Source organism: Ixodes scapularis, unplaced genomic scaffold (assembly GCF_016920785.2).
Source record: "Ixodes scapularis isolate PalLabHiFi unplaced genomic scaffold, ASM1692078v2 PGA_scaffold10__122_contigs__length_95168666, whole genome shotgun sequence".
Taxonomy (NCBI): domain Eukaryota; kingdom Metazoa; phylum Arthropoda; class Arachnida; order Ixodida; family Ixodidae; genus Ixodes; species Ixodes scapularis.
The window spans coordinates 7,046,182-7,061,216 of record NW_024609836.1 but is presented as its reverse complement, the minus strand read 5'-3'; the positions used below and the strand labels follow the sequence as shown (position 1 = coordinate 7,061,216).

The 15,035-nt window shown below is 46.5% G+C and overlaps 1 protein-coding gene across 1 annotated transcript in view; it reads left to right on the top strand.

Annotated features, from left to right (window-relative positions):
• Positions 1 to 4,408: 4,408 nt before the first annotated feature.
• The window catches only part of LOC8041115, a 63,755-nt gene continuing 53,128 nt past the window's right edge, over positions 4,409 to 15,035 (top strand). Inside the window, exons 1-2 of the mRNA XM_042288780.1 lie at positions 4,409 to 4,679; positions 12,691 to 12,926. Coding sequence (XP_042144714.1) covers positions 4,409 to 4,679; positions 12,691 to 12,926 — 507 coding nt within the window. The remainder of the gene's footprint in view (positions 4,680 to 12,690; positions 12,927 to 15,035) is intronic.

Sequence of the window (15,035 nt, the reverse complement as noted above, 5' to 3'; positions counted from 1 at the left end):
GTTTGTACACAGAAAAAAAGGTATATTGCTTGTGTCTGTTTTTTTTGTTTTTTTTTAATTTTTATTTTAAACTGTTAACGAAAGAAGACGGAAGAAAGACAGAACCACGATCAGGGTAAATTAAAACTAGTTCATATTAAAATGCTGCCTCATTCAAAGCTATTGGGATATGGTGATAAGCCGGAAGCTAACCACTTACGTAAGCAGTACCTATTACCTCAAATAAGATTTGAAAATTGATTCGCGCTCGAACAGAAAATAAACTTATTTTGCCGATTTTATTTCAATGTTTGTAGAGGCTGAGAGACTTCGAGTTTAGATATGATGCTGAGCAAAGAATACGGACCCAGATATTGTATCTAGGCTTTATTATTTTGTCGCTTGCTTAACTCCGGTGCAGCGACGTGTAGAACGCAGTTGTTTTCAAGGTAGCAGTGAAATTATATAACAAAAATATAACTTGCGTATCAAATTATGACTTCGCGTTAAAAAAAAACACAAAAAACACGCCAGTAAATTGTTGTTCATATAAATTTGTCCGAAAAGTGATTTCGGTTCTTAATGACAAAAAAAGCATGACGTAATCAACGCCGTTATGCTTAATACCATAATATGGAGGAAAGTTGGGCCAAGTTGGACAAACAATAAAACAGCGCAAAAAAAAAAAAAACGGAGGACAAGAAGACGAAGTGTGCGAACAGAGCATTGACTCTCAACTGATTGATTGGAAGAAAACACAAATCGACAAGGCATCACGGATCATCGAAAAACATCGAGTCACCGCCCCTCCCCCCCTCCCCTCAGGTGTCAGATCTGCTCAAGAATTCCAACTTTTTCTCAAATAATGCGATAAAAGGCAAAGTGACGGACCTATCTTTTTTGCTTCGAATTATTATTACTCGTCATCTGTTGAGTGTGTCGAAGCACCTCATGTCCCTGAATAAAAAAAGGTAACGACATCGTCCCTACTCCTCTGACGCGCACGCCTTTTATCTTTATGTTTTGCTTTTTTTACACCCGCGCGTGGACTGTAGTGCAGCCTTGTTTGGCCCAAGATAGCAGGCGACATTCTTCGAAGGATGTCGCTACTTTTCCGTATAAAGGGGTTTTAGGAGCAGCGGGTAAGCGGTCCTCAGGAGAGATCTCCCCGGTTTACTGCAGAATCCCAAACGAGAGACAAAAATAAGGTTAATCTCGTCAACATCCGTTAAAACGGGGCACTGTATTTCTTGGTAACCACAATCTGTACATGTGATCTATGTAGCCCCTCAGACTTCAGACCACATCCTTTGTGCTTCTTAGAAGGAATTTTTTTTTTTTAGTGGAAGCTAAGGGATCCTGTAGGGGGCAGCAGCAAAGGTTTCTACATTCTTCCATCCACCCCGCCAGTTCACAAAACAAACTTTCTGCAGCATCTGCGATTTTGATGAGATTCGATGAGTAGACCTGAACCACAGAAAGACGGGAGAAAACCTAAAACTCTCAGTTGACCATGACCAGGATTTCAGCGATTTTGAAGAATCCGGTACCTGGGGAGGCAAACCTTATTTTAGCAATGGAAGGGTGCCCTAGGAACTGCAGCGCATCTGTAATCACAATTGGTCGTCTAGCTAGACAAACCCTGTCTAAATACAATTGAGGATAGTTAACCTTTCGCACTCCGCATTCCCGAGTGCATTTGTGTCTTGTTTTTTTTTTATATTATTATTCTGAAATTTTGAAAATTAGCATTTCACTAAAACTAAACTTCGGTCATATGATAATTTAGAATTTATAAAAAAAAAAAGAAGGTCAGACACCAAATGCTTTAACAAGACGAATTTCGAAAACGATCCTCCGAATTTTACAAGGAAAAAATTATAAAGCGGGAAACACGTACGGAACACTACACTATGTGTGCTGAGTAGATTTCTGTAACAGATCAGTGTAAAAGTCTTCATGAGAGGTATAACATACTTCGCCTGTACAAAAATGAAGAGCCTGGGAGTTCAGGTCCCGCATGGGGTACATCTGGATTGTACGCACTTTGCGAAATAGCTGTACACGATATACTTCTGGGTGAGGAGGCTTGACAGATTTGGAGTAGCCTGATATTGTTTGATTGCTTGTACATTTAAGGGGCTTCAGTGCTTAGCTCTGAGGCCCAACTGTGCACACGTCAGCTCCTCTTTGAAAATGAGAGCCGTTTACAACTCCCTGTAACCCCGATTTAGAGCGCAGCTCTTGAGGAGGGAGAGGGGAAGGTACAGAGAGGAGGCTATGTTCCTCCTCCACTCCCGCTCGCCTCCCATTTAGGGTAACTTTTCCGCTAAATTTATCGGGGAATTTTTTCCTCTAAATTTAGCGAAGAAATTTCCCCGCTAAACTTATGGAACATTTCCCCGCTAAATTTAGCGGGAATTTTCTCGCTAAATTTAGCGGGACATACTTCCCCGCTAGATTTAGCGAAAATAATTCCCCGCTAAATTTAGCGAAAAAATTTTCCCGCTAAATTTAACGGGAAAAATTAACCGATCATGCACCGCGCAATTAAACCGACGGCGACGGCGAGGGCGACGCCTTTCAAGCCGGAAACGGGCGCCTAAGAGCTGCACTCTAAAATCACAACACTCAATTCGGCAGCTCTCAGCTATACCAAATACTTATTCCTGCATGAGCGGAATCAAAACAATTTTATTTATGGTTGATTCTTTGGGGCTCTAGATGTAAAATATATAGGCTTCGTAATCACGTCCCAAGGTTGTGTATTGTTAAAATCGTTAAGCGGGGTCACATTACTTTAAATCATACAAAAGACAGTCTGCGAACAGAATCGAACGCAAATCACCACATGATACGTTCTTCGAATGCCGCATGGTTCAAGGACAAACTTGGCACACGGCATTCGAATCACGGATGTTGCCCTGACTCGTGTTTGCACTGACTGTCTTTTGTATAATGTGTGAGCAGTGGGACTGCGGCTTTAAGAAGAGTCTATATTTTGTCTTTTAGGTCGTTAATAATTTTAGAACTTACTTATGGGAACAGTTTACAATAAATATTGATTCAATGAGATATAAAATATTGTAAACGTGGGTAACGTTATACCTGGTTTTCAATGAAGAACAGTTGGGTTTAGCAAACTAAATTCCCGCATCCACTTGTTTCCAAAAAAAGCGCTATTGCCCGAGTACATCCCTGATTGTAGTTATTCGGTATCCCTATTAAATTATGCCGAAAATATTAACATTTGAGCAAACGAGCAATCAAATTGTGATTCTTAATTTAAGCGTCGCCTGTAGCGAACAAGTATTTTGACACAATCGATTTTAATTGTACTTATAATAATAAGTAAAATAGTGAAATGCTACTGGCTCTATATGAATAAAAAACAGCGTTTCAATATGCAAATAAATAAACTGCACACATCGAATAGTTATATAAGGAAGCAGAAAAATAAATGTTGGAATGCTGGGTTTCAAGCCCTGGGCATCCTGATTACTGGTGACCAAAAATCTCACTCTCGATTTCAACAAGTAACCAAAGAGTTGTTCCAGTTTAAACATCCTTCATGTATAGTATTAGTGTTAGCGTCCCACTGCGCTAACTTTGATGACACCAGAAGTCCGACGCTGAAGAACGCTCCGACCACTCAATGTCGAGCGGATTGTACGAATAAGCGTTCGTAAAGCGTTTACCGCCTATACCCAGCACCCAAGAAAAATGCCGGGGACCGCCTATATAAACTCAGCTGTCGCAAACACCGGAAGCGGTATTGGAGGTGACTGAGGATGGGCAGGCAAGCGCGTCAAGGCAGGCGAGTAGCTGCGCTACCCTGTCTCTGTTCCTTTCTCTTCAATGTCACGTGCTAGATGTTGCGGGGGCAAGGAGAAACGTACATGTACGTTCCCATATTTCGTTGCGCCTTTGGGGATTTTCGCGAAATATCTATCGCATCAACTAAAAGCCTGTCCGCACATTCCACTGAGATCTAACGCAGCGCCATAGACACTGCGCTGACTTTGCGCTATATCAACAATGTCGCAGAACTCGGCTGCGACCGACCCGGCCTTTTCCTGTTTGCACACGCAATGCAACTCAAATCCAGCGCCGACTTTGAACAACCTCGGCTATGCGCTGCGTGTGTGAACCAACTCCTGCTCACACACGCACCAAAGCACGCTAACAATGCTGCGGACTGTTGACTTCGCGCTCTCGGAGCTTCATCACCGCCGTCAGTGCTTTTCACCGCTTTATCGCCGTCACCCGGCTTTTTCAACAAACAGTGCTGCGCTAACTCAGCGCTGACTTAGTGCTGACGGCCAGTCTTCACGTTGTCTCAGCGCTTTGCCGCATACGTGAACCGGACTTAAATCACTCTCTTCTCCCCAAAGCAGTGAGCGAACCAAGGCAGTGACGTCCGTCTCGCATGTCTGTCCAGCCGTCCCTAACTGCCGCGCGGGACAAGTCCGGCAAGACAGCGTTGCACTACTGCGCCGAGAACCTGACGGTGGGCTGCGCCGAGCTGCTGCTCATGGTCGAGCCCGGCCTGGCGTCCGTCCAGGACGAAGAGGGCTACACGACGCTCCACTTCGCGGTCATCTCGGGCAACCGCACGATGGTGCGCTTCCTGGTCGACCGGGGAGCAGACGTGTCTGTCCTGGACAACGAGAAGCACTCCTGCGTCCACTGGGCCACCGGTAAGCGTTATCCTCGTAGCAATCCACCATTCCAGAAGTGACTGGTACCACCCGGCGGAAAACGGGATTCGGGAAATCCCAGGATAAAACAATGGGAGCATCGAGGCTCTTTCACACACTTGCGAGTGCTTACCATCGAGTTCCGAAATCTTCTTACGTCGATGGAACACCCTAACGCCATCTATCGTGTGGCCGTGAAACACTTGGCAGTTTCGTTTCTTTTCTTCTCCGAGAAGACAGGTATCTGAGAGACCTTTTGATTACACCCTTTCCCTAAAAGGGCCATGCCAAACCACAACCGCCCGAACTAATGTGGTTTTAATAAACGTGTTTCCATCGACCCATTTCCGATATCTTTCGCGCATCATCTTGGTTTGAAAAACGTTAGACGACATTCTAAGCGATAATTTCCTATGAATAGTACTTACAGTGGCAATCGCACTTGTCCATAACGCGGCATCGCGCGGCTTTTTCTGGCGGGCGCTCGACTGGTGGCATTCGCGGCAACTGATCTAGTCACGCGGGGCAACATGGAACATCTGCACGCGGGGTGTCCTGCCCGCCCCTTCGGGGACCGCCGACACACACCACGCCGACTTGATAAGAGTTGTGGGGAATACTTTTAAAGGCACAGCTTTGCAGACTATTTCTTCTTGCTGGTGACATTGTTGATAAACCCTTTGACTTTTTTTTTCTTTTATTAATGAGACTTTATGACATTTGCAAAGAGCGTGATAGCAGCCTCCCGCGTTCGGCGACCACGCAGGCCCCGGTATGGGCGGGCAGAACACCCCTGAAGCGGGTTGTTTCATGTTCTCTTACGTGAGTAGATTAGTTGCCGCACGTTATATACAAGTGTGATTGCCACTGTACCTTTAGTCTTTAGTCTTGCAAATACTGCAAAACCTTAGCTCTGGTACATTGTGGTTGCATGATCACCTCATAGATGGCGCTAGCGTGCTCGGTCAAAAGCAAAGGCCAGTGAGTGAACGGGCCTTTAGGAAGGAGAGTGAGGAAGCGTAAACGAACTGGGGGCAAACAGATAAGCCACACTAGGCACAACAAATAATTTGGAAGAGCCCAATCTAGGTTACTGTAGCTGATAGAGCCAGCAGGATCTAGCTTGCTTAGTCGAGGGAATGCCCGCGCACGCTTGAGCACGTGTTCACGCATTTCCATACGATTGTCGGTGCCAGGTTAAGGGTAAAATGGAAGCTGCTCCCACCTCTTTTTACTTTGGCAGAGCGAACGCTCGAGACGTTGTCGCCTCCTCTCTAGCGCTTGCTCTGCTAAAGTGAAAAGAAATGGGACAAGCTTCCATTTCACACTTGAAGGGTCACTGAAGTCATTTTTGAAAAGGTCGTTTTTGACCTTGTATTGTTTTAAATGTGTTAGTTCCCACATATACCAAGCCCTATATTACAAAACCGCCTGTTCATCTCAGGGCAATACGAAAACATGCGAACTCTTTTCTTACGCGGACTACATTGTGTGGGCCAATGAAAGCCCTAAAATACGCGCAGATTCCGAATAATATTATTATGACTTGTTTCGAAGAGAGTCTGATAGGTACACATTCGGGTAAGACTCCACTTTTTCTCCGCGGGCAAAGTCATAGCTTGAAACTCGCCAACAAGAGCCCTTCGTCGACCACTTAACTCGGAAGAACATTCTTCCCAAAAAGGGCGTGTCGCGATTTTTGAACACACTTTTAAAGGGCAACTGCGCTTCATTCTTGATATTTAGAAAACTATGTAGGCCTCTTCAGTATCATATAGGAAGAGCCCATGTCAAATATTATGATCTAATTCCGTGTATATATTCAATAAATTGTCCAGCAAACTTTCAAATCAGCCAAGTCGCCGAAATCTGCCCACTCTAGCTTGCGACGTGAGGCGCAATCGTCATCGGAGTCAATGCGACGGAGTTGGAGCGGCCAACGTTGAGCCACTACGTCAGAGGCATGACTACGTCATTCTCACGTTTTGTTTGTTTTTACTTCTCAGAGCTAAACTGAACGATGACGTCATGAGTTTCTCCTCCCGGTGTTGGCTGAACGGCGTCCACATGATCACCGTAACACGGATGCGCTAGTTTGCGCTGCCCTGCGCGCTTATCGGTCTGTTTCTCCGCTCCCTCTCTCCTCTTTCGTCTTCTCCCCTTCCCCCTCTCCCCTGGGCCATCGACCTGCCCGTGTCGCGTGTCCTGTCTCTCGTCCCCACGAACGTCACAAGACCACGTGGTTCGACGTGACGTTGCCATGACTCTAACGACACGAGACCAATGGTGCCTGACGCAACTGAAGTTTCGGTTTCAGTATCAGCTGATGTTTAAATTAAGATTACACAAATAATATTCCACATTTCGTGAATCCGAGGACGTAGAGCTGTTTATAGTACTTTGCGAAATGGAATCACATGTAAGCCTGAGTTTTTCGAAATTGAGCGGAGTTGCCGTTTAACGAGTAAATGAGCTACGTATGATTGTGATTTTGGGTTTCTTGGGATGCTTAGAGCGTCTAGATTAAGTTGTCACCACAAAAGGACGATCTCAAAATCGACTTCAGTGCCCCTTTAACCTGTCACCGAATATAGAACCTCCTGAATTGGCGATTTCCGGAAGCGATTGATTGGATCAGGTCACCCTAACCAATATCACCTGATAGATAACGCCTGCAGTCTTCCTCAGCTAACGTCGCTGGGGAATCAATTCAGCAACGCCTAAACAAGGTCGTGTCGTCATCACCGCAAAGAAGACTAGTATACACCAACTCATGTTTCCAAACAAACTGGAGAGCTCCTAGCGGCATGCCACCGGCGCACGATGGGGAGTGGGCAAGAAGCGCGCCTTAGCGTCGCGTCAACACACCATTCGGATGTGACACTGTCGGTGTTGGTGTGACACCCCGTGCTCTTTTATTCCGTTAGAATTGTTGATTCTACGTCTTCCTGGCAATTCCTTACTAGTTTAGTGACCTGAGCGAAATTAACGAGGCACGTTACACCGCAAAACTTTCCGTAAATAATCTGACCTGCGGTGATTTTATTTCGCGTGAACGCCGCAGAATGGACGCGAAAGCCTGATTCACACAATGAGATTCTGCTCGCAATTTTCAGCCTCGAAGTCGCTCGGGCTGCAAAAGCGTGCACGGTAGCAGCTGCGATACTCGACGTCAATACAGAAAATCGTAAGCAGAATCAGACCAAGTGAATTGGGCATAACAAGTCGGTAATGGCCACTGGTAACAATAATCAACATCTCCTTGTATTTACTGTTTACATCGAGTCTACTTACCCCGAATAACCTCCAAACTTAAGTCGTTTGAGGCCTGCTCTTATTTCTTATCGCAGTTATTGGGTATGCATTTGGTCTACGGACCGCTATCGTTCGGACGAGCAGGCGACAGTATAAACGAGTTCGAGAGAGAAAATGACAGTTTGACCGATCAGACGGCAGTTCGGACGTGAAGCACTGAACGGAGACCGCGGATGGTCCGGACACCCTGACGGCTTTCCCGCGTTCATTTTGGAACAAAAAAAAAAATAATCTGACGACCTTAGACTTTAAGTATCTGTGAGTTTAACAGAACTGCTTTCCGCACAAGCAACTGTGATCCGACGGTGGCTGGTTTTCCCTTTTTTACGGCACCTATTCACGTTCCCGGATGGACTGTGCAGCAAGAAAACAGATAAAACTGATATTCACAGATTTCCCGATGCTTTTGGTACGGTCCCAGCAACACCTCCTAGATAAAAAAAAAAGCCTAAGATGCGAACTTTCTTACGTCATTAAGGAATGTCACCTTTGGCTAGAGATTGGTCACGACTAGAGCGTCGGTGTTTTGCTAGGAGTCGTGTTCTCACTGATTGGACACGACTTCAAGCCGAACGCTGACTCTATAGTCGTGTCCAATCTGTGTCTTACAGCGGCCTTCTTTAATGACGTGGGAACGCACTTACGCTTTCTTATCTAGGAGGTGCTGGCCCCAGTCCCGGCGCTTTCATGAGAAAACAGGCCTCCATGTTGGTTCCTTCCAAAACAGAACAGGAATACCCGTCCCGCATTGCGACTTCCGCCCAGACACCCAGGCTGGAAGTGCGCCCGAAGCGCCACCCTCGCGGCGTGACGTAACAGATTTGAGTTGGTGTATGGACCTTTTTATGTTTACTCTCGTCCCCAGCCATCTGGTACACATACTGTCCTCCGATATGGGCGACGAAAGAATAATGAAACATTTCAACCTGCAGAGAGTAAAAATACAGAGGTGAATCAAAACGACAATGGGTGACGGTTAAGCTTACCTCCTGTATAGGGCGTTTCATAGACCGTGTTTGCCCCACCGCTAAGCCAAGCGTCCTCAACGAAGAAGCCGCTACTGCGCCTGCCTGCCGCTACAGCGCCTTGGCCGTAAAGTTTCGGGTATCGTATAGCGGGTTGAGGAGAGCGTTGCGCGACCACCAAAACGATCTACGAAAACTCCCTAATGTCTTCCTCATAGCGTGGCGGTCCGAAAGACAATTTTCTCGCCCAACCTGGAAGTGGCGATATTCAAGATGGCGACGACCTTGCGGAAAAGTTGTATTGACGACGTGAGCGATCGAACGCGTCGCTGCGGTCGGCCTTCCACGATTGGCCGAATGCTGACTATGACCTCAGCAAAGGGTTTCTCATCGGCGGAAATAAGAGTAATGGAAGAACTTTATTTTGACGGCGTCGGCAATGTTGCTTTGAGAGCGCAATGATTTCAAGCTTCCACCATGCTCATTACAAACACCATCGAACTGGTTCGCAAGGTAATGACGTCACGAGAGGGAACCGTAGAGGGCGTCACCAAAACATCTCGCCACAAATGCGGGGATCAAGTCGTCTGCTTCTTGCGCAGGAGTTGCAGTGACGTCCGAACAACGCCAAGCTCTTATTGAAGGATTGAAAAAAAATATATGAAAGACGTTTACAATGCCCTGTAACGCCGAATTCGAGGGCAGCTCTTGAGGGCGAGGGGAAAGTGCGGAGAGGAGAGTATGCCCCCTCCTTATCCGTACCCTTACCTGGGGAATGTTTTCCGCTAAATTTTAGCCGGGAAACTTTTCCGCTAAAGTTAGCGTGGAACGTTTTCCACTAAAATTAGCGGGAAACTTTTTCAGTTATATTTAGCGGGGAAATTTACTCATATTACAACGCGCGGTGACGTCACAAGTGACGTCACACGTGATGTTACAAGTGACGTCATGATGGCAAACGTCCCATAATGCAACGCGCGGTTACGCCGACGCCGACACCGCTCAAGCCGGAAACGGGCGCCTAAGAGCTGCGCTCTAAAAAATAGTGGGTTGACCTCAAAATATCTAGCATTAAAATCTACGCTTTTTTTTTTCAGTCGGTCAAAAAGGGTTTCGCGTCGTTCTGATGTTAACGCAACTCCTGCGCAAGAAGCAGACCACTTGCGCTCCGCATGGTGACTGACAGGATAAAAATGACAGTGACGTCTTTCATTGGTCCCGCCATCAACGCGAGCGTTTCTACCTTCCTTTCGGCTTCTCGTTAAAGCCGTTTATGCTTTAAAAGTAGCGCAAGGTGCGTCAGTGTACGAGGGACGTGCACCGTGCAGCCCTTGGGAAGATCATCGCGGCGCAGCTACAGTGTACTAGACCCAAGTATTCTAGTACACTTTAGGCACGGCGCAGCACTAAGCTAGATTTCAGACGCCATGTTCTTCTTAGAAGCGGCGCGCGGCACGTATCTCGAGCATTTCCACAACAATAAATATGGTATGTTGAACAACCATCATAAACATCACCATTTACTGCCCGGTAGCTGAGACCTCCCCGGCAATAGATGGCTCTCGCCAAGCCCAGAAAACATGTACGCGCCGAGGCTATTGTATTTGAGAGGAGTGGAATGTATTTGGCATAGAACTAGAGCGGCCTGGAGTCCTCCCTGTCGTTCTCACCTTGTCAGCCATTGAGTGTCTCACAGCAAGTGTAACGCTGCGTGGAGCTCGTTGACGCCAACATTCCGGCTTGTGGAGCTTTGCTGCAAACTGTCGGCTAGCTTCAGCGTGTTTCCCGCTTGTGGCAGGTGCGTGATCCACTAACGATAACGTAATGGGTAGGCCTTGTCTTCTTGGTTGACTCGCATAATGGTTCACCAAAGAGTTGTTTGACTTGGACTTAATCTATGTTCTTCACGAAATCTAGAAACCACGAATCGCACGGGCAGGCGAGTTCCGGTTTCATAAAAAATAGCCCGACGATAGATTCATCATCTACTTCAAAGGGGGAACTGGAGGGGGCTCAGAATGATATAATCCATACCATACTTGCCTCTAACCCTTTATTTCTTGCGTATGGTTGGCGCGTCATTGGAAGCAACAATGACCAGTGGCTCTTCAGGTCTCAGCATGAGAAAGGAGTCAGTTTTGGAGGGAGCTTATGATAGACGGAGGGCCGTCGGGTGCTGTTGAAATGTTTCGCTTTCCGCCTCTTGAGAGATAATAAGCGGTCAGGTATGAACGCAGAAGATGGAGACCCTACGAGTATTTTATTGCGTTTCGGTTAATTAAGCGGTGCCGGCATGTTAACTATTTCTGTCTTTTTTTTTATAAAAAAAAGTTAGGTAATCATGAAAAAATACTAATAGCGTTACAGACAAAGATTAGTAGAAGTGTACAGTGCATACCCAAGGCACTCTTTCTTTATCCCTTATTTCACAACTACAAAATATGTCCCTCTTGCCCTTTCCTTATAGTGCATTAAATTGCCGGTTGCTAGTTAGCGCCCATCCTGTTCACTTCTGCTCGTGCTTGTCCGCGGCGCTATATAAGTTCTTGCTCAAATATTTGGTGTGAATCGTTTCAGAAGTCCTTTAAAGCACCATAATAATTAAGTTTCCACTTGTAGACTCCTTTTAAAGAAAGGCAAAAAATACATTTTTTTATCCTTTTGTCTGGGAGCGTAACATGAACTGATGTAGTGCCGTAAGTAAAAAAATGAGATCGGTAAAACTAAACTTCCTCTACCAGAATTACTGACAGCCGAGGAAACAGAGGGTGCGGCTTGTTGTCTTCATGTTTCTTTGATTTGTACTTCGGTGTTCGTATCGACCTGCCTTTCTTAATCCCCCTTCTTCGCAGTGGCATAGAACGACCCTGTCTATAGGTTTGCTTCTCTCGGCCAGAGGGAGCAAGCGCGTTCATATGACAAGGCGTAATACGCGAATATGCAATGCATGTGTCGAGCCATAGCCTCCTCTATACTCACAACCTGGCAGTTCGACGACGGAGGCATAGAGTGCCCGGTCGCAGATTTAGAGTGCGAGGATCTGGTCGCACAAAGCATTAAAAATCCATTTCTCGGAGAACCTAAGGCCTTAGGGGAACCTGGCCGCCAGCGCACAGCTTTTGCGGTGTCGAAAATTCGAAACACACTTGTTCGCTCGGGAGAAGTGTGTTTCGGCGTCTCGCCGCAGCGGGGCGCCAGTCACGTGGCTCTCCTCTCATCCGTTGTCTACCGCTCCACCTTTTTCATTTCCGCGGACGCTTCCCGTGGCGATCTACCAGGCTTTGTCAGCATATCGGAGGCTATAATCGAGCATAAAACGGCGCTGCTGCGTTCAATCATGCGCGAGCTACTGTCGCTTAATAGCGTGTATCAGCATATGTCTACGAAGGGTAACAGAACATCTAAAAAAAATAGCGTAAATACAAAAAAACGTAGCTCGCGCTTTTGTGTTGTATTAGAACGATATTAATGGTTTTCTTACAGTTTTCTCGTTTCGTTATTTTCTTTTACAAATTTATATACACCGAGAAAATTCTGCCAACTTAGCGTCCGCGAGCAACGTGCAAAAAATGAAATGAGACACCACCATAGAGCGACCGACAAAAATATTCGAGTTTGCTTGCCAGAGACGCTCCCCAAACCTGAGCGCCTCAGGCCTATTATATCCTAGCTGGGCCGGGTGTTCCGTCGACCATTTCCGCCGATGCGCCCAACCGCCGTCCGTTTCCCAGTGTGCGGTGAGCTGGAGTGCATGGACATCCTGGTGGCTGCCGGGGCGGACCCGTCGACCCCGGACATCCACGGCGCGTACCCGATCCACTACGCGGCCCAGATGTGCGGCCCCAACAGCGAGATGGGCAACGACGTCCGGGTCGGGCTGGCCGCACTGCGCAGGCTCATCCAGCTGGGCGTCGATGTGAGCGTCCGGGACCAGGACGGCAGGCCTCCCTTACTCTGGGCGGCCAGCGTCGGTGAGACTCGGTCGGGATCGGGTGACCGTTCGACTTGCACAAAGTTTGAAGCGCGCAGGGGGCTCTAAAGCGATAGCTCTATAGGGTGAACCCTTCACGGACCTTTCTCGCTCGTGTTGGTTTCACCGCGTGGCTTCACAATGTAGCGTAACGTCACTTTCTTCATGTGCCGTCGCAGTGGCTTGTAGCGCCATGGTGTTGTGTGACGTCATAATATTGCGCGACGTCACAATGTCAGGTGTAGCTAGAGTGTCAATAACTTTACTTCATAATTTTCTTGCTAAACGTAGCGGGGACATACTTCCACTAAATTCACATAAAAAACCAAAACAATTTTTAGTCCGTCCAATTTTTTAAGGGAACTTGCGGTTGGCTTTACTTAGCCCAAGGGCCAATTTGGTGGCCATGGCGGCCACTAAAAAAAAAGTCTAAATAAAATCGAACGTCAAAGAATTGACGTTTGACTTCAATATTGTATTGCCGTGATGTTAAATGTTCATTAAAAATCCGCAGTGACATCTACGGGGCGAACAATGTCAGCCTACAACAGAGCTTTGCACCCCAAAGAGCGCACGTGCCGTTGATTCATCCGCCCTTCGCCGGAATGCAAACGGAACCAGCTGCAACAGCACCGCTCTTTGTGCGCCTGGTTTCGCTTTGGAACCGTGTACGAGGGTTGCATTTCTCGCCCCGTAGCAATCACAACAAACTTTTTTTTTTAACAAAATGTTACGACAGGTCTAGGCTCTAGTGTGGTAGAGTGGCAATTCTTGAAGTTTCTTGTGTCCCTGAGAATTAGAATCTAAAAAGTATTTTAAATATATTTTGTTACTTAACTAACCAACCGATCTCGCTTTTTTTTTTTAATCATGACCGCCATGGTCATCCTTTTGTCCACAGGACTAAAAGAACGAAAGTCTTAAATTCTGGATTAAGTAAAATTCAGAACGTCCCGTAGGCACCGTTTCCAAACAAGTCCCCGTTCGTCAAGTGCGATCACAGATGTGCGCTGAAGCCACGTTCGAGTGAAGTTTTCCAGCACTCTGTGACGACAGCAGCGCTACCGCAGCAGCGTGACGTCACAGCCACAAGGTGGCCTTTTCTAAGTGCAACTGCAACAACATGGGACAGCTTTAGAAATAAATGCCTGTATAACTATTCATCTCGACTGCATTTCTCTTGGTTTAAAAACTCGCTCCAAAATTAATATCGTTCTTTCTCTCTCTCTCTTCCTCACTACCATTTTTCCTGGCTTTTTTTTATTTTTGTGGTCCCTCACTTTTTCTCCCTTTCTCTCTTTCTTAAAAGGTATATTTCATGTATTTGTTGGGTGATTCTCACGAGGAGCCTTAGAATGAACGGACATTCGGTGGCACACTATCCGTAGACAATATTCAAACCGAAGACAAGCTACAATCCACACCAAACCGAAACTACAGAGGTCAATTGAGAAAATGTAACGGGGCCTTTCGGCCCGCAATATAAACAACGCCTCGCAGAAAGCTGAAATTCCGGGAGAACCTCACGCCAACGCGAAAGTTTGAGAACAGGGCTTCACTTGAATCAAAAAATGTGAGGGAAAAAATATCAAATACTCGACACCGCAAAACTTCAGTTTGATGTACAACGCACTGCCGCCCAACTGACCGCTCCAACTTTTACGAGAGGCTCTATGATGGTGCGATGTAACGTATTAAACAGCTCCAGTACGTATCAAAGACTACAAAAAAGAAAAACTGAGGTTTTGAAGGAGGGCCAAGAAAACCCCGGTTACTTTGTTTGCAGACAGTCAAATTTACTATCTCGGTTGGACATCTTGGACATCTCGGTTATGAAGCGGCTCGTGAAAGTTGGTAGCGTCTGTTCAACGTCAGTGCGTTGGACGTCCAACTGAAGTTTTGCGGTGTCGTATATGTGACAAGGGGTGTAAGGGCTACACCCCTTTTTTTAGTGTGTACAATACATATCACCGTCTTAGGAATGTGGAGAAACCTGCGAAGAATTTCGGGGCTCTGTGACATTGAGTGACTTCAATTACACGAATGTGTGTCTGAGTAAAAACAAGCAATATGAGGACCAATCACGACGTTTAATGTACGTTTCTG